This window comes from Syngnathus scovelli, chromosome 3 (genome assembly GCF_024217435.2).
Source record: "Syngnathus scovelli strain Florida chromosome 3, RoL_Ssco_1.2, whole genome shotgun sequence".
NCBI classification, from domain to species: Eukaryota; Metazoa; Chordata; class Actinopteri; order Syngnathiformes; family Syngnathidae; genus Syngnathus; species Syngnathus scovelli.
The window spans coordinates 2,023,767-2,047,639 of NC_090849.1; the positions used below are offsets into that span (position 1 = coordinate 2,023,767).

At 44.9% G+C, this 23,873-nt stretch overlaps 1 protein-coding gene across 8 annotated transcripts in view; it reads left to right on the plus strand.

The window, feature by feature from the left end:
* ydjc (YdjC chitooligosaccharide deacetylase homolog) overlaps window positions 1–23,873 on the plus strand; it is a 94,792-nt gene that overhangs the window by 33,391 nt on the left and 37,528 nt on the right. For 6 of the 8 annotated variants that reach the window (XM_049762427.2, XM_049762422.2, XM_049762425.2 and 3 more), the window contains 2 exons: window positions 90–189; window positions 2,189–2,366. In XM_049762427.2, the coding sequence (XP_049618384.1) occupies window positions 90–189; window positions 2,189–2,366 (278 nt within the window). The remainder of the gene's footprint in view (window positions 1–89; window positions 190–2,188; window positions 2,367–23,873) is intronic. The other 2 variants (XM_049762429.1, XM_049762431.2) reach the window with 2 other exon arrangements.

Sequence of the window (23,873 nt, forward strand, 5' to 3'; positions counted from 1 at the left end):
CTTGGACAAAACCAGTTGAAAACCCCTGATCTATGTGATTAACTGGGGTATATTATGTTTCCCACTTAAGTTTTCTTTTTTGTGTTAAGGTGGAGCTAGAGCTGAAGGACCAGATCAGGCTTTTCAGAGAACTGACAGGTCACCTGCCTTATCATATGGATGGACATCAACATGTTCATATATTGCAAGGTAAGTCAAGTATTGGCTTTGTTCTCATCTGTCTCTCGATCCCTTTTTGGATTTCAAATTTAAAGTTGCATGCTCTGCGACTAGCTGCGACCAGTTCAGGGTGGTCTGCCTTCCAACCGAAGTCAGCTGGAGTAGGTTCCAGCAACCCCCTGACCCTGAGCTGGATAAGTACTGTTGAAAATGGATGAAATTAAAGGTTGCCTCTGTCACTTAAGTTTTAGGAGAGGATTATTACTATTGTATAGCTGTTGCCGTCTCGCTCCTTTCATGGGGTCCCGTTGCACAGACACATAAACGTACAGACTGTACGGTTACTCTAGCATCTGCTCTACAACAAAATAAATATACCAAATAACATAATGACCTAACATGAAGCTGGGATACATTGACCTCAGTACATACAAGTACTATGTAAGTAAGATGGTAATGTTGCGTCTTTTTTTCTTCCAAAAGGCTCTTCAGATTTTTTGTTGCTTAAATTAAAATAAAATTGCCTAATTTATTAATTGTAAAAGGTAAGATCATGTGTATACCAATGCAAAAACAACTAGAGCTGTGAGCACCAATAGACACTTTTGTACCCACTCAATTTGCACCCACCCTCGTGTTAAATGCTACCACATAATATATTGACTCAGCGCCATCTACGGGTTAACTCGAAAACTGCGTTGTTGTTTTTTTAATGCATTGGATAGTAGATGTTTTATGCAGTTGCTCACAAAATATCAAGCTTGGGAATGATTTTATTGAGGCATAATTGCCAGCAGATGTCAACAGTGCCTTGTATCAGAGCCAACAGTTAGGTTAAGCCCACATTGCAGGATGTGGTCTAGTTATGGGAAGTTATAAAATAAATTATACAGTGCGATTACAAAATAGCGCATAAGAGGCAGAGACATTCTTCTGACTTAAAGCTTACATATCACATTTATAAATTCTTCCGTTTTACATTTTACTCATTCAGTTGTGGTCTATATGAAGTGGAACAGCGATGCTTTTGTCTGAATTCCTCGTTTTGATAGCATCACAGGTCCCTCTGAGGTGTGGCTCAGAGCAAGCCATTTTGGCGCGGTCTCTTTAAATCTAAACGAGATACTTCACACCCAACTCCCTCCAAGCCACGAGATATACACCCCCCTTTCCAGTCGGATGTATTTGTAGTTTTTTAGCCGAGGTAGCGTTTACTTGCGCCACAAACTTTTTGATTAATTAAAAGATGTCAACGGCAGAAGAATTGTCGATGCATACATAACACGTCACAAAATAAATCCCCTCACAATATTTATCAACACATCATGTAAACAAGCACTGCAGTCAAGTTAACCAGTAAGCTAATGCTATAATTTATTTATTTTATCTATTTATTGTTATTCTATATGTGGTAGAACTGGATCTACTACATATTTGCTCAGAAGAGTGTTTATGCCATCATGTTGCAAAAGCATGACTTCCGTGAGTCCTTAATAATGTTTTGAAAATCGGTCATTAACAAATATTGATATTTTGAGATTTATACTGTATTACATATTACAGAAAGAAAAGGAAGGGAAAAAGTCATTCATGGCTCTTTCTGGTGTTCAAAAAAGTTTATTTTGGAACCCTGATTTGAAAATTAATAAATATTTATCTTTTCACATACCCGTTTCATATTTTGGTAGAACAGTCGTCATTCGTAGCTATTTTCTCTGGTGGTTTTAGGAACAATCTTCCAACTTTTACGGTGCCCTCTGTTGATATACTAGCACAATCAAACTTGTCACCCAGCAGGTGCAATGCCATTCATATAACAGTTGTCATGATGACAGAGGTTTTAGAAACAAAGGCAACCCAAAATTAGGTGACCGCTTCTAGGTCTTAATTGAGGGAAACCCCTGAATACTGTACAGAACCTTTAGATCAGCGCAACCAGAAGTAATTTAATGCCTCTTTTGTTAATTGTAGATGCTTGCCTGTGAAACGATATTGTCTATAGATCTTAATTTATGATCTTGTGTTGCAGAGGTACGCGAAGTGTTTGCACAGGTCCTGTCAGATCACAGAATTCCATATACTCGTGTTCCAGTGGAGCCAGGTTTACACAGCTGCCAATGGCTGCCAGCACATCTTAAAAGTTTCTACGCACAGGTGGAGAAAGACGCTCTTGACTCCATCCCTGTTTTCAAGCGTTATGGAATAAGGTGTGTGTGAGGGTTTCATTTGGGTGGTGCATGACTCCCCTAGAGTCTAGGGGTCACCAACACGGTGCCCGCGGCCACCAGATCGCCCGTGAGGACCGCATGAGTCACCCGCAGGACTGTTCTAAAATTAGCTCAAATAGCGGCACTTGTCAGTGAGCTGCATCTATTTATTTTACAGTCAAACCACGGTTTTCAAATGTCGCGGTTCTCGAAATAATTGGAATTTGAACAAAAAATTCGAGATTTTTTTGCTTCGGTTGCCGAACAAAATTCAGAGGTCGAACCTCGTGAGATGAGCCGGGAGGACTCGAGAAAACCCGACCGCGCGGCCCTGATGCTGACTGACTCCGTTGTTATTGTATTTTCGTTACGTTGAGGATTGTATCAACCCCTAATCATGCCTCCAAAGAAAGCAAGTGGGAGCAGTAAAGCCATCATAAAACACAAAGACGCGCTTACAGCAATGCGACAGTGAGCGCCCGGCGCGCTGCGGTTGCGCGATCGGACCAAATTAAGCTTTCTGCGCACTGAGGTCCACTTAAATTTTGGAAAGTACATCAGGACTTTAAAAATTTTTTCTAAATTTTAGCGACGTCTCTGTCAAAATAATGCTACCAGCGCGGTGCAGTTGCGCGGTGGGCGACGCGCTACGGTTGCGCGTTTGGCGGTGCGCTGCAGTTTCACGATCGTACAAATATGCGCAAATGAAAAAATGCTTAAAGTTTTTTTTTTTTTTTTGTCTTGAAACGGATTACATTTTTTTCTATTATTTGTAATGTGAAAAATAGATTCGGAATTCGACCGATTCGCTTCTTGAACCGCCTTCTGGAATAGATTGTGGTAAAAAAACAAGGTTTGACTGTATTTTTGCTATTCTTGTTAAAATCACACTTACATGTGAACTGGAAATGACAATAATGACACATAGTGAAAGCCAAATTGAGCAAATTTGCTATTTCAGAAGTGTGTGTCAAGCTGGTAGCCCTTTGCCATAATCAGTACCCAGAAAGTAGCTCTCGGTTTAAGAAAGGTTGGTGACCCCTGCACTAGACCAAGCTTAAATAAATATTCATTCATGTCTATGTTCTATGTACACCATAAACTTTCATCTTACATAAACCCCACTACCCGATACCCATAGCTTTCCTAAGAAAATAATTAATCCATCCTTTTTCTGGACTGCTCCTGTTAGTATTTTCTAACAGGGATGGTACCATGTCACATTTGGACCGGTACACTATTGATACTAGGTACCTGAGTATCGATACTACCGTAATTTTCGGACTATAAATTGCGTTCTTTTTTTCATAGTTTGGGGGGGAGCGACTTATACTGAGGAGCGACTTATATGTGATTTTTTTCAAAAATGTTCAAAAAAAAAAGTGAAACCGCAATAAACGAACTGCGATGTAGCAAGGGATTACTGTAATCTGCGTCAGCAACGCGCGTCAGCAGGACGCGTCAGTGGCGTGCGTCAGTGGCATGCGTCAGTGGCGCGCGTTAGTGGCGCGCGTCAGCGGCGCGCGTCAGAGACGCGCGTCGACGCGCGTCAGCGGCGCGTCAGCAGCGCGTCAGATGCGCGTCAGCGGCGCGTCAGATGCGCGTCAGCGGCGCGTCAGATGCGCGTCAGCGGCGCGTCAGATGCGCGTCAGGCGTCAGCGGCGCGTCAGATGCGCGTCAGCGGCGCGTCAGCAAGGCATGGCGGTTGTTTACAAAAAGGACAAAGATTGATCACGGCATGGCGAAGATGACGAAGGGCCCCACGTACTACCGGCATCATTAGCGGCTTTGTTTGCAAGTGACACGGAGGACGAAGAGTTTGAAGGATTTAAGGATTTGGAGTGACACAGAAGGTTTGAAAAACTATTATGGCTTTTACTCTGATCAAAACAGTGTGCCGCATAGCGGATAATCCATGAATTGCATATTGTAAAAAATATTAATTCCGCGTCTTTTGTGCATTTTTTTCACTTTTAAATTATCCTGCGGGCCTGATCGAACGCGGGCCTGATTGAACCTCCTTGCGGGCCGGCCCTAGCATTCTATACGTTACATTTTTCTAACAACGTAAGAGTAAGGATTCTGGAGGTGGTCGTTAGACCTTCCGCGATCTTGCAGAGAAGGCTCCACAGTTGTGTCTCAACCTCATATGGTTAAAGTGAGAGGTCAACCTCCTGGTAATTACTATTAGCACAGTGAGCATTAAAGATAAAAAAAAACTGGAACAAACTATAATGGAACAGCAGACAAACCTCAAAGTGTTATGAAAGGAACTTTATTATTGACTGCATGTAAGCGTTGTCAAAGAAACCAAATGTTTGTCTCATCATATTGTCACATACTACACTCAAAAATGATAGATTACGTGCTTTGAAATAAGATAGAAGTTTGTTCAATTATTGTTTGTTACTGTAAAAATGGTAAAAATACAAACCTTGCAAAATCTCAACATTTATCACACATGGCAAACATTTTAGTACAGATTTTAGTGATGACATGGAAGCTGTCACATGATTTGCTTTTACGGGCCAAATAAAATGATCTGGCCGCAGGCTTTGACTTTGATACCTGCGGTTTAAGCACATACTCCTGTTTTACGTTTACAACTAATGAGCTTCAACAACTCTCGTGGAGCAGGACCATAAGTTCCACAATGGCAAGAAAGTTGGTTTTCTTGGATATGACCTTCCAGTGATGGTGCACATATTCTTTTGCTCCAGAGCATGATGATGAATAGCAGTTTGATAGTTTTCCCTCAGTGTGTGCAACTTAAGAGCATCTGTAGTCACCAGCAAACTTTGCTTTGCTGAAGTTCTGTTGATTCAAAAGTTCTGTTGATTTCTGTTGATGATGTGGTCGCTTTTCCCCACCCTCATCAGGATCCTAGCAACGCTGTTTTGGATGTACTGTAGCCTCTGGAGGCTCTTGCTAGGGATCCCGATGAGGAGTGCGTTACAGTAGTCAAGCCTGGAGGAGACAAAGGCGTGGACAAGTTTCTCAGCATCCGTCAGGGTAAGCGTGGGGCGGAGTTTAGAAATATTCCTGAGGTGGAAGAAGGAGGTTTTGCAGATGTTTTATGTGTGGCTCTAGGTTGAGTTGAGGGTTCAGTTTCACACCTAGGTTGGTGACAGTGGCTGAGAGGGGGATAGTGTGACCGGCAAATGAGATGCTTGTTATTGGGCAGGTATGGATCTGATGGGGAGTGCCAATTAACATGGCTTGGGTTTTGTCACTGTTGACCTGCAGGAAGCTGAGCTTACTGGTGTTCCAGGAAGCTGAGCTTACTGGTGTTCCAGGGGGCTGAGCGTGAAAAAGTGAATGTTGTATTTTTTATGGGGGCGTGGATACCTAGAAGTTAGGGCAAAGAGTTATTGTAATAGTCCAATGCCTTGCTGACTGATGGAAAGGTTGCAGAGGAGGAGGAGAGAAGCTGGAGGTCCTGTGCTATAGTGTCTTGGTTGATGTTTTTGATATTTCTGAATGAGATTTGCTGCTTGGGTTTTGGGCGTGGGAAAGGCAGTTTGATTTGAATAAGTTTGTGGTCAGACACACCGACTTCGTGAACTTGTAGTTTGCTTATGGCCGATGAGGAGATGACAAGGTCAAGTGTATTCCTTTTGTCGTGAGTGGGGACATTTACATGTTGAGTGAGGTGTAAGCAGTCCAATAGTTGCAGCAGGTCAGAGGCAGGGGTGCGGGAGGGGGTTTCGACATAGATGTTAACATCACCTAGTATGGTTAAATTAGAAGAAGTGGAGGTACAGAGGGTAGTGAGACGATCGTGTAGTTCTGGAATGAAAGCAGAGTTTGGTTTAGGAAGGCGGTAAATGGGTAAAACTATCATAGGATATGGAGGTTTACATTTGAATGCAAGGGATTCGCATGAGGAGTGATCAGGTAGAGGGAGGGGGACAGCTCTAGATCAAGACAATGGAGTACAGCCAGGCTACTGCCACGGCCAGTGCTGCAAGGTTTAGTTATGTATTTATAACCAGAGGGACAGGCTTCATTGAGGGATTGATAGACATCCGGTGGTTGCCAGGTCTCAGTCAGGCACATTGCGTCTAAGCCTTTGTCCAGGATGAGGTGATTTACGGGTGAGTGCTTGGATGTTGAGGAGATTCATTTTGATTGTGGCTGTGGGGCTGTGTTTAGGTAGGGGGCGTTTTCTGTGCCACATGAAGTGCAGTCCACTCTGTGTTGGAGTGTATTCCACTTTGTGTTGTCCTGGCCACCCGGGGTCAGCACCGTGTTGCAGTCCGTTCCGTGTTGGAGAATTTTCCAATCCATGTTTTCCCGGCAACCCGGTGTACGTTTCGTGTCGGAGTCCGCTCCGTGTTGGAGTGAAGTACACACTATGTTTTCCAGGCCACCTGGAGTACTGCAGCCTCGCTTGGTTGCTACTATAAGATCCAAGTGCGCCAGGTCTCTGACGATATGTTGTACATGCGACGTGGTGTCGGGCGGAGGAGGAGCAGATGGATGTTACAGTGTTATGCACGGGTTGGGAGAAAACAAAGTTACGACAGGTGCTTCTGTGGATGTAACGTGGTCTGCGGAGAAGTCCGAGTTGTTTGATGACTGAGACACACCCTGGAATGGTGTGAATACACAGCTCCAGCAAGCGGGGGATGGAGTAAGTTAACATAGTGCCGGTTGGCGAACACTGAACTTGAGTGTTAGCCATTGGCTAGGCTAGCCAGGATTCCTTGGGGGGGGGGGGACATCCTCTCGTTCCTCGCCAGCTCCGCCCAACAGGGCCTCTTCGCTCAACTTACAGCCTGTTGCAGTCCTGATAACTGCGTCCCGACCGCTTTAGCCTGCATGTTAGAGATTTGCTCACTCCAACTTATTTTGCAAGAACCACACGGGAGACAAGCAAGTCCTTTTAGACACTCACAGGTGGAGAGTTCACTCGCTCAAGGAATGAAATCTGAAAGCCTCCTTCCTGCAAGGGCATATTTATTAGGAGGAACAGAGTGGGGGTGAGAGTGGACTGGTTTGGTGAACCCCCGGCCTCTGGTAAGATCAGAGCAGGGGGTGTTTTACGATGTTGTGGGAAACAGAACAACTTTGATTGCTTCCTCTGCAGCTGGTCACTCAAGCAGAGGAAGCAACCACTTTATTTTACTGCGTTGTGAGAGCAAGACAAGATTGGTTAATCATTATAGTCTACATTCCAACATAATCCTACGATAAAGATAACCTGGAAAACCCTAACACTGCACACTAAAACTAAATGCTAAAAACTAAACTTTAATAATGACTAAAAAATAAAAAACACTAAAACTAAACTAATTCTGGTGGGGAAGCGGCGAACAATCAGCGCCAGCGTCCTCTCCCCAGACGTGCTTTGTCAGTGGACTACCAGCAGGAGGACATTACTCTCTCCCCTTCAGCACTATCCACTCTTTAGCAGTTGTCCATGGTGTGTTGACTTTTACTTTAGTTATACGCCATCTTTATTTACACTAAAACCACGTCACTGCAATAAAAAAAATCACTGATTGGTCAGAACCATGAATCGTGATGGGCCCAGAGCAGACTTTTAAAGATCCCCGTCGAGGGAGAATTTCATTTTTTTTGTTTTTCACCAATCAAACAAAAATTGTTGACACTCTTACCCCTTGCTTATTTTTATTCATCTGTGACTTCTTGTAAGTTACTGTGTCCAGCTGGCAGCTTGCCTAGGGACCGACATGCGTGGCTTAGTTGTGGTTATTGTTCAATGACAAGACTCCAAATGTCACGATCGTGTGCCCAGAATGCCAAACCCTAAGTAGCATTAAAATTATGGTAATAACAATAAAATACACTTAATAAATCTATAATAACTAGGGATGTTCCAAGCAGGGTTTTACACTGCCGATACTGATCGTCCATGAGTGTGATCGGCCGATGCCGATAAAATGGCTTCAGTCTAAAATTTTAAATTTTAGAGGTACAGTGATCCTTAACCACTTGATGCTTCACCTTTCGCGAATGCAAAGTGCCGGGTAAACGGGGTTTAAATACATACTGATAGTGCAGGGCATGCCTCTGAGCAAAGACAAGCGTGGGAAGCATGGCAGCCAGCCTGTCACGAATGAGGCAGGGCAAACGTGCAATATTGACTGTTTATTTAGGGAATGAAGAATGAAAAGATGAAAAGGGAGGCTAGAATGGCAGTAGAGCGGATCCACCAGACGATCGATGAGTCGGTCAGCGAGCTTGCGTTGTGGTGGCATCTCGTTATGTAGCGAATCAGGCAAACGAGATTCAGGTGGCAGGCGTGTGTGTGTCAAAGCAGACGAAACAGCAAGGACTGACCGGTGATGATCAGCGTCTATATACACACACTACTAGCGGGTAACACGGGACAGGTGGTGGTGATCAGCGCCGATTAGTACGCATAGTTCCGTGCTGGCAAAGCGCGCCCCTGAGGTCTAACGCGGAGGGTGCATCAGCCGGCCAGCAGGGCGAGAGTGGAGACGTGACAAAGTAAAAATGCACCTCCATGCAGAAAGAGTCAGGACAGCGACAATGAGTGGCATGCCTTTGACCAATGTGTTTCACTGAGGACAAGTACAGGGTGCGCGGCTGGCTGCCGTGCACATGGGACAAAAAACACTCCCGTGTCCAAGGTTGGGACAGCGCCAGGCATGCCTATGAGCAATGTTCATCACTGTGGACTTGACATAGTTGAAGTGCAGGAGGCGGCAGCCGGCCACACACGAGGGAAGATGCACCAACCGGTCCAGAAGGAGTCGAAACCTGTGTTAGTTTTTCTATTTACTGTAAAGGTACAATACATGCACACAACAGTGTGGAAATGGTTATTAAGGGAATGGGAAAGGTTTATGCCGCGTAAACGTATTGGGGAGGGTTTAAAAAGCTTTATTGTGTACTAGACCACAATGCAACAGAAGATTCATAAGACACCGTGACACCCTGGTTTAGCCTATTGTGTCTCGTTCATGTCTGTTCTTGGTGTTGGATTTTGTCGAATAAATTTCCCCCAAAATGCGACTTATACTCCGGCGCGACTTATACGTATGTTTTTTTCACGTTATTGTGCATTTTATGTCTAATGCGACCTATATTCCGGAGCAACTTTTAGTCCGAAAAACACATTTGTTTTTGCGTGCATGCAGTTGTGTGTGTGTGAGTGAGTGCGTGTGTGTGCGTGTGTGCGCGTGCGTGCGTGCGTGCGTGCGTGCGTGCGTGCCTGCCTGCCTGCCTGCCTGCCTGCCTGCCTGCCTTTCTGGCTGCCTGTGTACGCACACAACCCAAACTGGCATTGGTGAAGTGACAATTTTTACTTGATTTAAACTTTCTTAACTGCTTTTTTCTCACGAGGGTTGCAGGCTTGCTGGAGCCGATCCCAGCTGACTTCGAACAGTAGGCGGGGGACACCCTGAACTTGTTACCAGCCAATCACAGGGCACACAGAGACAACAAGCATCTGCTTTCACTCTCACACCCACGGGCAATTTGAAGTGATCATCCATCCATCCATCCATCCATCCATCCATCCATCCATCCATCCATCCATCCATCCATCCATCCATCCATCCATCCATCCATCCATCCAGTTTTAGGAGGGACTCCCAGACTTCCCTCGCCCCAGCCACTTCATCTAGCTCATCCCGGGGGATCCCAAGGCGTTCCCAGGCCAGCTGAGAAACATAGACTCTCCAGCGTGTCCTGGGTCGTCCACGGGGTCTCCTGCCAGTGGGACATGCCCGAACACCTCCCCAGGGAGGCGTCCAGGAGGCATCCTGATGAGATGCCCGAGCCACCTTGTTAGAGATTTGCTCACTCCAACTTATTTTGCAAGAACCACACGGGAGACAAGCAAGTCCTTTTTGGCACCTGCAGGTGGAGAGTCCATTCGTTGCTGTGTGTGCAGCGATGATCGAATGGAGGTCTGGACTCTCCCTCCTGCAAGGGCATATTTATTAGGAGAAACAGAGTGGGGGTGAGAGTGGACAGGTTTGGTGAACCCCCTCGCCTCTGGTCAAATCAGAGCAGGGGGTGTTTTACGATGTTGTGGGAAACAGAACAACTTTGATTGCTTCCTCTGCAGCTGGTCAATCAAGCAGAGAATGCAACCACTTTATTTTACTGCGTTGTAAGAGCAAGACAAGATTGGTTAATCATTATAGTCTACATTCCAACATAATCCTACGATAAAGATAACCTGGAAAACCCTAACACACCTCATCTGGCTCCTCTCATGGAGGAGCAGCGGCTCTACTCCGAGTCGCTCCCAGATGCTTCTCACCCTATCTCGAAGGGAGAGCCCGGACACCCTGTGGAGGAAACTCATTTCGGACGCTTGTATCCGGGATCTCGTTCTTTCGGTCACGACCCATAGCTGGTGACCATAGGTGAGGGTAGGAGCGGAGATCGACTGGTAAATTGAGAGCTTTGCCTTTTGGCTCAGTTCTCTCTTCACCACGACGGACCGGTACAGAGTCCGCATTATTGCCGACGCTGCACTGATCCGCCTGATACCACATATGTTTTTGGAATGTGGAAGGAAACTGGAACACTGTGAATTGCATATTTACATGCAAACTCAACGCCGCAGGGAGGCCAGAGTCTGAATCAAACCCGCAACCTCTGCACTATGAGGCAGATGTGCTAACAGTGCTTCTCTGTGCCACCGCATTCGTTGTTAATTTGTGATAATGAATACAGTAATAAATACCTTTTGTGTAGAAAAATACAAATTATAAAGCAGCTAGATATCTGAGAAAGTTTTGTTTTCAAGAAGTCTAATACAATCAAAATGGCAAATATGTGCACACACCTTGGCTGATACAAACAGCTCCTGGGAGCCAAAAAAGCACTTTTATAAATAAAGATCATAATATACTATGTATATTGTAAAAAATTAAAACTTATTAGTAGAAGAATTACAAAGGTCACCGGTCTGTCTCAAAGATGTCTAATACAATCAAAATAGCATCTGTCCTAAAATGCACGCAGCTTTTAAAGTCATGATAAAAAAAGCAGCCTATAAACACATTGTGTAAAAGTTAAAGGAACTGCTGCTGCTGGTAGTTACAGTGAGCTATATTGAAATATGCAGTGCCTTGTGAATGTATACGACCCCCTTGAACTTTTTGACCTTTTCTTACATTTCAGGTTTCAAACAACGATATGTTTTTTGTGAAGATTCCACATCAAGTGGGACACATTCATGAAGTGGAATGAAATTCATTGGTTATTTTAAACTTTAACAAATAAAATAACAGAAAAAATTTTCATTCAAAATTATTCAGCCCCATTGAGTAAATTAATTCTTGGTAGTTCCACCTTTTGCTCCAATTACAGCTGCAAGTTGCTTAGGGTGTATCTCTATCAGTGATGCACATCAAGAGACTGAATTTTTTCCCATTCTGCAAAACAGCTCGAGCTCAGTGAGTTTGAATGGAGAGTGATTGTGAACATCAGTTTTCCGTTTTTTACAGAGATTCTTAATTGGATTCAGGTCTAGACTTTGACCCAAACACACAGAATTCACTCTTGAATTCTGTATGTTGTCATGCCCGTGCTAGAGCACGCTCGGCCAGACACTTCCCTCAGTCACACTCCGTCGAATTCTTCCTCTTCCGTGTCTGAATTTAAGTTTTTTTGAACAGTTGAACGATACACAATACAAACATTGCACAATAACACGACGTTGTTCAAATGTTAATGTACATATTTACATAACCCCGTCCACAAATCCGTCAAATTCTTCCTCTTCCATGTCCGAACTGAGCAGTTGGGCAAGTGTGGCATTTATTATGCCCGGGCTCCCTCTCATCTTTATCCGTGTCAGTGTCGCTGCTATTCCCTAGCAGTTCAGTCAGTTATTATTCCTGTACCACTGTTGAGACTGATATATCAGCCCAGGCGTTCACAAGCCATTGGCAGATAGTGGCATGCATTTCATTTTGGCGTCTGTATATACACAAGTGGTGTTGTTGGACTAGGAGTAAGCACAGCATGAGACTCATACTATGAGTGTTTACCGCTATTACTTCAGTGACGCCCCTGACCACGGTTGCCATAATGCTGACCTTGTAATTTAGTAGTCGTACTGAAACATTTTGGTAGAGCGCTGTGTACAACCAGTATAAATCAACAAATTCACCTATTGATCCATATATAAGGTGGCCCGGATTATAAGGTGCACTGTGTTTTTTTTTGAGTAAATTAAAGGCTTTTAAGTGCGCCTTATAGTGCAGAAAATACGGTACTTTGCGATTTGTTGTCTATGTAATTGTACTAAGTTCATTTTGTTTTTCCTTATTTAATCACTTCACTGGTTTCTTTTATATCAAACAAATTGTTTTAGGTTATTCACCTGACATGTTTCGGCGGTTTCTTCCCTTCATCAGACTCTGATTGACTTTTGTCAGGTGTTCGTTCATATACACGTTAGTTCCTTTTAACATTCTACCTTGTTTTTATACGGTGGTCTTGTGTTTTCTGTTGGCAAAACTCATAATTACAGCTTGTTTTCTATTCGTATTCCTTTTGGGCAACAAGTGGCAGACCTCGATGCTGTCGTAGTCGACAGAAATGTCTTTGGAGTTAAGAAAGGCAACTACTTGATGCTCAGTAGTATTAGCTTCCTGTTCCATGTCCTCACCTCCGTTTTTATCGGGCGACACGGCACGGGCATCTCTGAGGTAATTTACTAGTCGTGTTTTCGCAGAAAGTGATCTAATATTTATTAAACTAAGTTGCACTCTAGCAAGCGGATCTAGGTTATTTCCCGTCAGAGGATTTCTGAATGAAATATATTGTCATCTAAGTCCCAATTTGTATTTGAAGTGACTATTTATGCGGCAACAGATGATGACAGTAGGAATCTGACAGCTGTTTGTCGGCAACTACATATCATCATCATCAAGTGTCTTGCCTGGAACAGGCATTGACGGCCATGGCCCTCCATTCTTCTCTGTCATCCGAAACTTTCATGAACTGGTTGTTTGTTAGCTCTTTATGAGTTGCCCATTCATTGAGGCTGTCCACATACATTTGTCGTTTGCGTCCTCTGCTTCTCTTTCCCTCAATCTTTGCTGTTGCGCTGAGATGTTCTATTCCCTTTGTTCTGTAGGTGTGCCCAAAGAATTTCATCTGTCTTTTTCGTACTGTATTGAGGAGTGATCTTTTCATATTCATCATTTCGAGGACCTCCTGATTTGTCCGTTTTTCCTTCCATGATATCTTCAGAATTCTTCTGAGGAACCACATCTCTGTTGCCTCTAGTTTTTTCCTTATGCTGCTGTCGATTGTCCAGCATTCGCATCCATACAAGAGAACCGACCATACATATGCCTTTAGTATTCTGAATTTGGTTGTAGTTTTGATGTTTCTGTTGGTCATGACTGGGGACAGCTGTTTAAATGTGACTTTCGCTATGGCAATGCGTTTTTGTACCTCTGATATGCATTTCCCGTCTGATGTAATGGAATAGCCCAGATATTTGAACTTGTTAACTTGTTTTACCTGTGCGCCATGACTTTGTAGTTTGCATGTTGGTGCTATAGGCTTTTTTGAGATCGTCATGCTTTCTGTTTTTGATATATTTAGAGCCAGTCCTTTCCTTTCACTTGCCTCCACAACAGTATTCAGTATCTCTTGGAGGGTCTGTTCTGACTGTGCCATTAGAACAATATCGTCAGCGTATCTTAGATTGTTGATATTGTGTCCGCCCAGCCATATTCCTCTCATGTCTTCGATGTTCCTTAGAATCATTTCACTGTATAAATTGAAGAGGTCTGGGGATAGGACACATCCCTGTCTCACTCCCCGCCTAATTGGAGTTTCTTCACTATGCACGCCATCTATTCTCACTGTGGCTGTCTGTTTCCAGTAGAGGTTGCTCAATATTCTAAGGTCCTTGCCATCAATATCCAGTTTGTTCAGAATTTGGAAAAGTTCTACATGCCTCACTTTGTCGAAGGCCTTAGAGTAGTCAATGAAACAAAGGTATACCGTAATTTCCGGACTATAAGCCGCGACTTTTTTCCAAAATTTTGAACCCTGCGGCTTATAGTCAGGTGCGGCTTATATAAGATTTTTTTCGTGATTTTTGTGATGACTTGATCACTTTTATACACTCGTAAAAAGGCTGTGGACCACTGTTGTGCGGTATCTTGAAGAAAAAAACAACAACAAAAATACTATTTTAAAACACTACTATGGGTGCTGCTTATTCTGGCTGTGTTGTTTGTGACTATTATGAGCTTTAGTAGGAATGCACGCTAAGTTACCTGCGTCAAAGGGCTGTAAACCCTTTCTCTTACTCTGCCATGTGACTCAGAGTGGCGCTGTTTGGACCATCTGCATTGTATTAAAACCCAATCAATCAGCATTTAAATTCAATTCTTCTGAAATTTTGCTCACCAAAAACAAGTTGTAATGAATGTGAACTTTTAATGCATTTTATTCAGAAGGTTACTTTGAACCCTGAGGCTTAAATGGCGGCACGGCGTGTTTATGGATTTTTACGGCTTTCTGTGTACTGTCTTTCTTTGTAAAAAACTCATGTGCACGTGCGGCTTATAGTCCGGTGCGGCTTATGTAAGAAAAAAACTAAAATATCCCTGAATTTTAGCTGGTGCGGCTTATAGTCCAGTGCGGCTTATAGTCCGGAAATTACGGTATATCATTTTGCATTTCTATACACCTTTCTATTATCATGGTCATTGTGAATATGGCATTTATTGTTCCTTTATCAGCAACAAAACCAAATTGTGCTTCTGAGATCTCTGGTCTTATTTTATTTCTCAGCCTCACCAGAAGTATTTTCAGGAGGAGTTTCAATGTATGGCTCATGAGGCTTATCGTTCTATGACTTTCACAATCAGTTGTTCCTGGTTTTTTGGGGAGTGTGATAAATGTGGAGCGAAGCATGTCAGCAGGTATGTTCCCGGTATCATAGATGTCATTCAGCAGTGAAGTAAGTTTCTGTGTTCCCCATTCTCCAAGGGCTTCATATACCTCTATGGGGATTTGATCGGGCCCTACAGCCTTTCCTTTGTTCATCGTTTTAATTGCTTCTTCGACTTCCGTATCCAGGATTGGCGGTCCTTCCATTGGTTTGGTACTCTCTGGTTGGTTGGTTCTGTCGTCATCAAACAATTCTTCAATATACTCAGACCACCTGTTGAGAATGTCTGCTTTTTCCATCAGGATGTTTCCATTTTTGGATTTTATGCAACCGCTTTGGGATGTTGTCTTTTTGCCTGAAATGTCCTTGATCTTGCTGTGCATGTACTTGCTGTCCGTCCTGCATGTTCTCTCTATTTCCTTACACTGTTCATTTAACCAAACCTCTTTAGCATCATTGCACATTTTCTTTATTTCCTTGTCAATGGATTTGTATGTTGTAGGGTCAGTTTTCGCTTTGCGTCTGGAGTCCATGCGGTCCAAGATCTCGTTTGTCATCCATTTTTTGTGCTCTTTCTTTGGCTTGGATGGGATATTTTCTTTAGCAGCCTCTTTTATGCTTTCTTTCAGATTTTCCCATTTTCTCTCCTCTTCTGTGATTGCTTCAAGAGCATTATATTTGTTTTCTACCTCAACTGCAAATTTGGTTCTGAGGTTGTTGTCTGTTTTCAATAATTTGAAGTTGTAGCTCGGATATGTTTTTGCCTTTTTGATAGCTTTGAGCTTCACCTTCATTTTCGCTACCACAGGAACATGGTCACTTCCGCAGTCCGCGCCGGGCATGGATTTGGCTGATTGGATTGTGTCAAACGCACCTCTCGGATTAAGGTGCCCCAGGCTTCCCAGTAACGGGTTTATTTTAGCCGGGTTCGGAGATTCGTCCGTAATCTAACCACCCGAGTTAAATTAACTCCTCCGGAATCAATCTAATTTCTGTACGACGCCAATCCCTCTCAAGTCACCCGAAGCGCGTGCCGAGTAACTCAATTCGAGGCAGGACTTCGAAGTGACCGCATCGTATTGATGGCTCCCCGCTAATGTTTGAAGTTCTTATTCGTTACGGATATTTTTTAGATGTCTTTGTTAAGACCTCAGGGATTCGTTTGTATAGCGCACCCAAGCACTAGTTTTGCCGAAGTAAATGTTAATATGGGTCCGTTCCACTTGGTCGCTCATGCAGCGAGCCGACCAACTTTTTTTATTCGAAAGAGAATCGAATTAATAAAAGTGTGACAATAATAGCATTTAAGAAGAAAATTAATGCCCTTTATATTATTAATTCTAACTTCGTATACGTAGACCTAGCACTTGACCGTCGGAGTTCTTCACCCCACTTAATTGCTTCGAAGAGAATAGCGACTTTCTTACCGAATAAAATTGTCGTGCTGTCTTTAGATTTGCCCAATAATTAATTTGGAAGGCAAGTCTATTTTTTGATCGTGTCCTATTTAACTTTTGACGCGGCCCGACAAAAGGGGAACTGGGCCGCGCCCGACAGACAATCGAAATATTTTTATTCTCCTCCAACTCCACTGATTTATTTCAGCCGTCGTCGTTAATTTATTTAGAAGAAGTAAATTTCCAACAATTCACTTCTAACGAAATCCACTCCTCCTTTAAATATTTACGAAAGTTATTTAATTCTCTAACTGGCTCAGAGTTACTTTTTACACGGCCCGTCAAAAAAGGGGAACTGAGCCGCGCCCGACGGACAATCGAAATACTTTTATCCTCCACCAACTTCACTGATTTATTTTAATCATCGTCGTTATGTTATTTAAAGGAAGTAAATTCTCAACCGAATTCACTTTCAACGAACTCAACTCTTCCGTTAAATATTTGCGAAAGTTATTTAATTCTCTGACTTGCTCAGAGTTACTTTTTCCGCGACCCGTCAAAAAGGGGAAGCGGGCCTGAGCCTTTCAAATAGTTAAATAACTTTCCGTTCTACACAAAACCAATAATCTGATTTAAACACTTCCTTTAATTTTATTCAGACGAAACAACTTTCGAACAGATCGAAATTCACTCGTGGCTCAGATAACTACGGAAGTTATTTAAGTCTCTAACTTGTTCGGAGTTCCTTTTTCCGCGGCCCGTCTAAAAGGGGAACTGGGCCTGAGCCTTCGGTTGCATATTTAGTACAAATCCGCGCACAACGAAGTAAGTAATATACAAAACACATTTATTGAAGAAACATGGAATAGAATTACAAATCTCAATTACTCCAGAAACTGAACAACTTCACTCACTGATACCCGTGTTAATAAAATCATTCAATCCCAGAACAATTCGATTGCAAAACACAGTTCATAAAAAAGGGAAGAGGTAAATACCAGTTGCGTGCTATTTTTGGTGGAAGCAAAGTCGAGTGATCAGTTCGATCTTGCTTCTAAAATCCAAATTAGAGAAACAGGCTGGCCACGAGGAAGCCGGCGGCCCGATGACTATTCCCCCCTCTCGCTAAAATACATAAAAACGGTCATCCTCACCAATTTCTCGTTTAAAGTTGTCCAGTCCAATTTTTAGGAGTAAATCCAAGTTAATTTCAGTCCAGTGATCCTGCGTCTCACACAAAGATCTTTGGGACTTTGGAAAAAATCTTGAAACTCCTCCGGGCCTCTTCACGTATCAGAGCTCTTTTGGGGGGAAAAGCCCTGAAGCTTCTCCAGCAGGACCTTTTATAGACCTCTCCGTCCCCCCCCTCCCCTTTCTTTTCTCCGGTACTTTCCCTATAGGGTAAGACTGCCCAGTTCCCACGCTTATAGCAGGGAACAGGCCAGTTTCCCACGCCCCATAGGGGGAACTGGCCTGCCTCCCCACGCCTTGTTATCTGTGGCCTTCAGCCGCTGTTTCCGCCCTGACCACGCAGTACTTTCCACCAAATGCACAGCTAGTGGTAAAACCTTTCACTTCCCCTTTTCACCTTTGACCTACTTTCTGTTACATGAATTGATCGAATTGACAAATAATATTGCTTTAAAGCGGTTACAGAATACATTCTTTGCCAAGCAAAAAAATCAAAAAATAAAAATCACATAATAAACATTTCATTTGTGCTTCTCCAAACAATTTATGTCACGCCACTGAGAAGCCACTATTCTCAGTGACGGGTCTCTTGATCAAATTGACAAATAATATTGCTTAAAGCGGTTACAGAATACATTTTTAGCCAAGCAAAGAAATAAAAATAAAAATCACATTTGTGCTTCTCCAAACAATTTATGTCACGCCACTGAGAAGCCACTATTCTCAGTGACGGGTCTCTTGATCAAATTGACAAATAATATTGCTTAAAGCGGTTACAGAATACATTTTTAGCCAAGCAAAGAAATAAAAATAAAAATCACATTTGTGCTTCCATGCGTGACTCACACTCTGACACCGTGTTCCTTTTTTATATCCATTTTAACCGGTTTAGCTTATTCTGGCCCCCCCTTTGGTCTCATGTTTTGGTCTGGCGCCATCTTTTGGACAAATTTGGAATTTTAGCTCTGTCAATTTATCCCTGTGAACAATCCATGTTCTACCATTTGGACCATCTCTACCCCCATGTTACACGACACCCTCCCCTTGGATTGAAAACAGGTATAAATTATCCCTGATCCCCAAGAGTTACACAGCCATGTCGTCGTCCTCGTCTGAGATATTCACAACCTCAGCGGTCGTTGAAGTAGGGCAGGCCGCTGCCATGTCTCCCTGTCGGGCGATCTCTGCGAGGGCGTTGATCAGGCGCGACAACCGACTAGCAGCGTTGTCGTCGTCAGCGTGGTTCTCCACGGCGAGGGCTCTCAGCTCCGGTGTTGAACGCCCCGTGGCCACACTCTCGACATCTGCCTCCTCATTTTCAGCCTCGCTCCCGCGTCCTCCGTCTCGAGCCTCATCGTCGTCCTCAGACTCAGAAGGAGCTGCATCCACATCCAGCGGGCTTATCAGCCGTACGGGGCTGGTGGGCGAGTCGAGGGGAGGACCATCATTGTAGCCAGGCCCTCCATACGTACGGCTGCCGTCTGGATCCCGACGCCCCATGCAACCCTCGCATGGCTCTCTGCACCGGACGTAAGACCCATCCAGGGTCCAATGTCCAACACACCGTCCTCCTCCCCGACGCGCAGGCCGGACAAGCCCCACAGGGGCCTCGCTGGGCATCCCCATAGGTCGGTGTAATCCATATCCTGCGTCTGGGTGCGTGTAAAAGTCAGCCGGGACAAAGCGATGAGGAGCGCTCACTGTTAGACAGCGCCCACATTGCCAATGTGAAGTGACGCATCGGGTGCCGTTCTGTTGACGCCAGGTCATGTGAATCAAAGGCCAGATAGTGCCGTGGGTTACTCCTGCTCCATGCATGAGAACCGTACGTGCCATCAGGGGCCCTGTAGTTGTCTCGAGCAGAGTCGCGGTGGTCATCAAATCCGCACATCCTTCCCATCCGAGATGGTCCAAGCTGGACTGCTCTCCCTCTTTTACATACAGACCGTCAGGGACCAGCCAAGCCAGACTAAAGCCGGCCTGATAACAACAGTTTCCCACATAAGATCTCCCGATCACCCAGGCCAATTTCATGTGGCTCATCCCGCATAGGATGCATTTAGGTGCATCCGTTATACGGTGTACAGTCTGTAACACATGGAAGCACAAATTTTAACATTTTTCATGTTACACATTAAACAATCACCCCTCTGCCAGCCCCTCGGTATACAATAGGGGGGCTTCTCGGCTGCTGCCCTCCCGCCTCTCGGGGCGGGAGGGGAAAAAAAACAGAGTACGTAAAAAACCAGGTTATCATTGCCAACTGGTCCACCACTTCGGTCCAAAGTAACACAGACAATGACCCCCATACTATGCACCAGAGTACGAGTTTGGCCGTACGCCATCTCCACGCGACAGAGGTGCGGGCATGCTGGTCAAGTCCGGCTACCATCTTTATAACATACATGGCCATTCCTATCACTAATATTGCTTCTAATATGACAACCCCGAACACAACATAGTAAACAAAAATTGACACCACTTCCAAAACACTCCACAAAATAAGCAATACAATTTCGGCAATACCTCTGGGTGTATCAGGGTCAACATACATTCGGCCATGCATGTAAACTACAAAAAGACCCAAACCCATCGTGTGTCTTGTGTATAAAAATCTCAAAATCAAAACCTTGAATATTGATATGACCAAAATTACGGGGCGAGTGAGTTGTTGCAAATCCCAAGACCCAGAACAGCAGTAGGCTGTCCAGATACTGAATAAAACCCAATATTGAACTTCGTTACTCACTCTCATCGCTCCTGGCCTCCCTCTTGGATTCAAAAACCCGCTTGAGCTGTTTGTTGCCATAACTAATTCTTCTTCTTTTCTTTTTTCTCTTCTGTCTCTTGAAGTTCCAGTCTCTGAGCTGTCAGGCTCAAATGCCCAACGGCCGCCCGACTTCTCCTTTTAGTAAGACGTTCCGACCACCCCTCTTGTGGGCCGTCATTTGCATAACTAGAGACGCCTTCTCTCTCGCGGGGGTCAAACAAAAGCCTCTTAATACTTCCTTTTATGGCAATGCACAGAGTTGTTGCTATTCCTATCAACGCAAACCCTACTAGCTCCCACGCCCAGATTGGCCCCAGTACCACCTCCAATGCACCGCTGATCACATCACCAAAGGCCTCAACCGCGGCACTTGTTGCTGACTGCAGCGCCGCCCCTATCTTCTCATACCAAGTGCAATCATGAATATTGTCTCCATGACCACATTTTATCCAATGCTCTGACGGGGAGAAACATGTTCCATTAATAATACATTGTCATCATACTTCTATATACACATGTATACATACACAATTACATGCCTATTCATTTACATATACACGTATGTACACATTCTTCTTTTTTTTTTTTTTCAGTCATTCTCCCCCTGGGAATCTGGCTGGCTCCACAGCCTAGTCAATTCTTCTACTGCGGCCCGACCCCTCTTTTTCTTTTGAGGTTCTGTTTTTGTGGACCACACTGCATAATAGGAGGCCGTTCGAGCCAACGTTCCCAGCGGCCTATCGGATGCAGACGGACCTGGTTCCTCGGGCCTGGTGTCTACCGCATCATTCGACATGTTGTTCTCTTGGCTACCGGCTTGTTTCCTGGTTTCGGAGGCTTTGCGCTTCATTTCTGCCAGCACTGGACATGTCTTAAGGGTGCGGTGACGCTCCGGACCCCATCTGGTGTTTCCTTTTCCATCACATCCAGGCGTGGGACACACCTCGAGGCTCCCCACATACACCGGGCAAGCTCTAAATGAGCGGTGGTGTGTTGCCCCTGGTCGGGCGCTACCGCTCCCGTCGCAGCCAGGAGTAGGGCAATTTGCCGGATACAACTTCGTCCAATCAAAAGGGGTCCAGTCTTGTAAAATCCTCCTGGGTTGGTCACTTACGCCACCGCCCTCCGCTTTTGGACATGATAAGTTTCCCTCCTGGACTTTTGCTTCTGGCAGGAGTGAAGTGGGTTGACTTTCCACTCGGACTTCTGGTTCTGGCGGGAGAAAAGTTGTTTGAATTTCCACTTGGGCTCCTGCTTCTGGCGGGAGAGAAGTGGTTGAATTTTCCTCCGTCACCACCGATTGGAACATGCTTCCTCCAGCTGGACATCCCTGTGCCAACTCCTGGCTGGGACCTTTATCCCATTCTCTTGCTTCCGACCGGTCAAGGTCATCTGTCTCTTTGGCCTTTTCTTGAGGTTCTATCTCCGCTACTGTGCCGTGCTCCTTTCTCGTTTGTATTTGTTCCCTAAAAATATCCCGTATCTGGGACCCGGTGTTTCTTATGGCTACAAATTGGCTAAGCCTTTTGGCCTCCAATTTGATTCCCAGTGAATATATTCCTTCGTAAGGAATGATGGCCATTTTCACTGTAATCCCTACCAGTGCTGCTTCACCCTTATTCACTATAAGGACTGATCCGACTTTATTCCCAGGGGCAAAACAGTATATTCCCTTTTTGGTCACATACTGAAAGTCTTTGTTACTTGTGTCCAAAACACTTCGATAGCAGTACATGTTGCTCACGGTCGGGCTTGTTTCCGCAGGGGCTGCCTCCACTTTGACCAATGGTGCGTCCTTGCACGCCAACAACTGGGCTATAGACCGAGCCCAGGTCATGGGCCTCCAAGGTCCCTCAAGCAGGTCCCCAAGGACTGCGGTTCCTCCTGCGGAAAGAACCGACTCACGAGCAAACAAGGCCATTCCGTCGGCCTTTTCTGTATAACTGTCGGGGGCAGGCCGGCCGACTGGCCTTGGCCAAGGCCAACAATGGCCCAAGGCCAGATAAAGGTTCTTCATGGCCTGATTATTATCATATGCCGGCCAAGACGCTCCTCCCAACACTGGATAGAGGGTCGCCAGGGGGGTCATTGCCCTGGTAATTTGCCATCCCTCTGCTTCTCCGACTTTCAATAATTTTCCTCTTGCCATGCGATCTAAACACATGAGGCAATATTTCAGCTCATCGCCGTCCCAAACACACGTGCACGAGCTAATTTGTCGAGCCCGTACATCCGTAGTTGGTCCGATCTCCCACTGTGAAAAAAACACCATTCGTGCCAAGATGGTAATTCGACACTGGTGGCATACCATGGCATCTAATACTTTGACTGGAAGCTTGTCCTCATTTCTCTGGGCAAATTCCAGCTCTCTTACTTCGGTGGTCAGTACAGGTGGCATCATGAAGCCTACTCCCGACCACATAGCAGGCAACAGGTTGGGTGTCAAACAAATGACACAAGCTTCGTTGACCCATGTCCAGTGAAAATGTTCTGGTCCACCGGGTGTGCAACCCCGCTTGGCCAATCTCACCAGATTTAGGGCCCTTCCGGTCTGGATCCCATTTGGTGTTCTTCTTACGATGACCGCACCTTTGTGTGCGGCCATGCGCACGAAGGCTGGGATTGTTCCGTGGTCCGTTGCCATATGTTATTTAAATTACTTCTTGGCTTGACTCGGGTCAGCCGATAACGGCTTCAGCTGTTCAACTCCTTGGATACCTTTCTTCTTTAGTCGTACTGTGTTTCTATCCAAAACTTCACTAACTATGTCCGAGCAGTCGTACTTGGCCTTCACTGCCGTGTTGCTGTTCAGGTCCCTCGACTTGATCCACACCTTCTGTCCAACGCTGATCCGACACTTCTCTTTATTCTGGGACAGCCGTCTTGGATTCTGCCCACTTCTTGTGACACAAAGAGTCGTTGGTTCAGTTATTCGGACGGGGAGGGCCGGCTGCTTCTGCTCCTCCCGTTTAGGTCTGCAACCAAATCAAGCAATTTAGTACTCCACTCTTTTGGGATTCCTAGCCACATGCACCCATCTTCTAGTGTCTTGATCACACTGTTTGCATTGGCTTTTCTCACTGCTTTCAGCCCGACGTGTCCTGACATCGAGTCAACCAGCACAACAAGGTATTTCTCACCCTTTGCGCCACTTATTCCCATGGGGCCAGCTACGTCCATACAAACCGAGCCCCACGGCACAGTACTCCTAATCTTCACTCCATCCGTGCGTCGTCCTCTTCGCCCTGCGTTGTATTTGTTGCACGGAT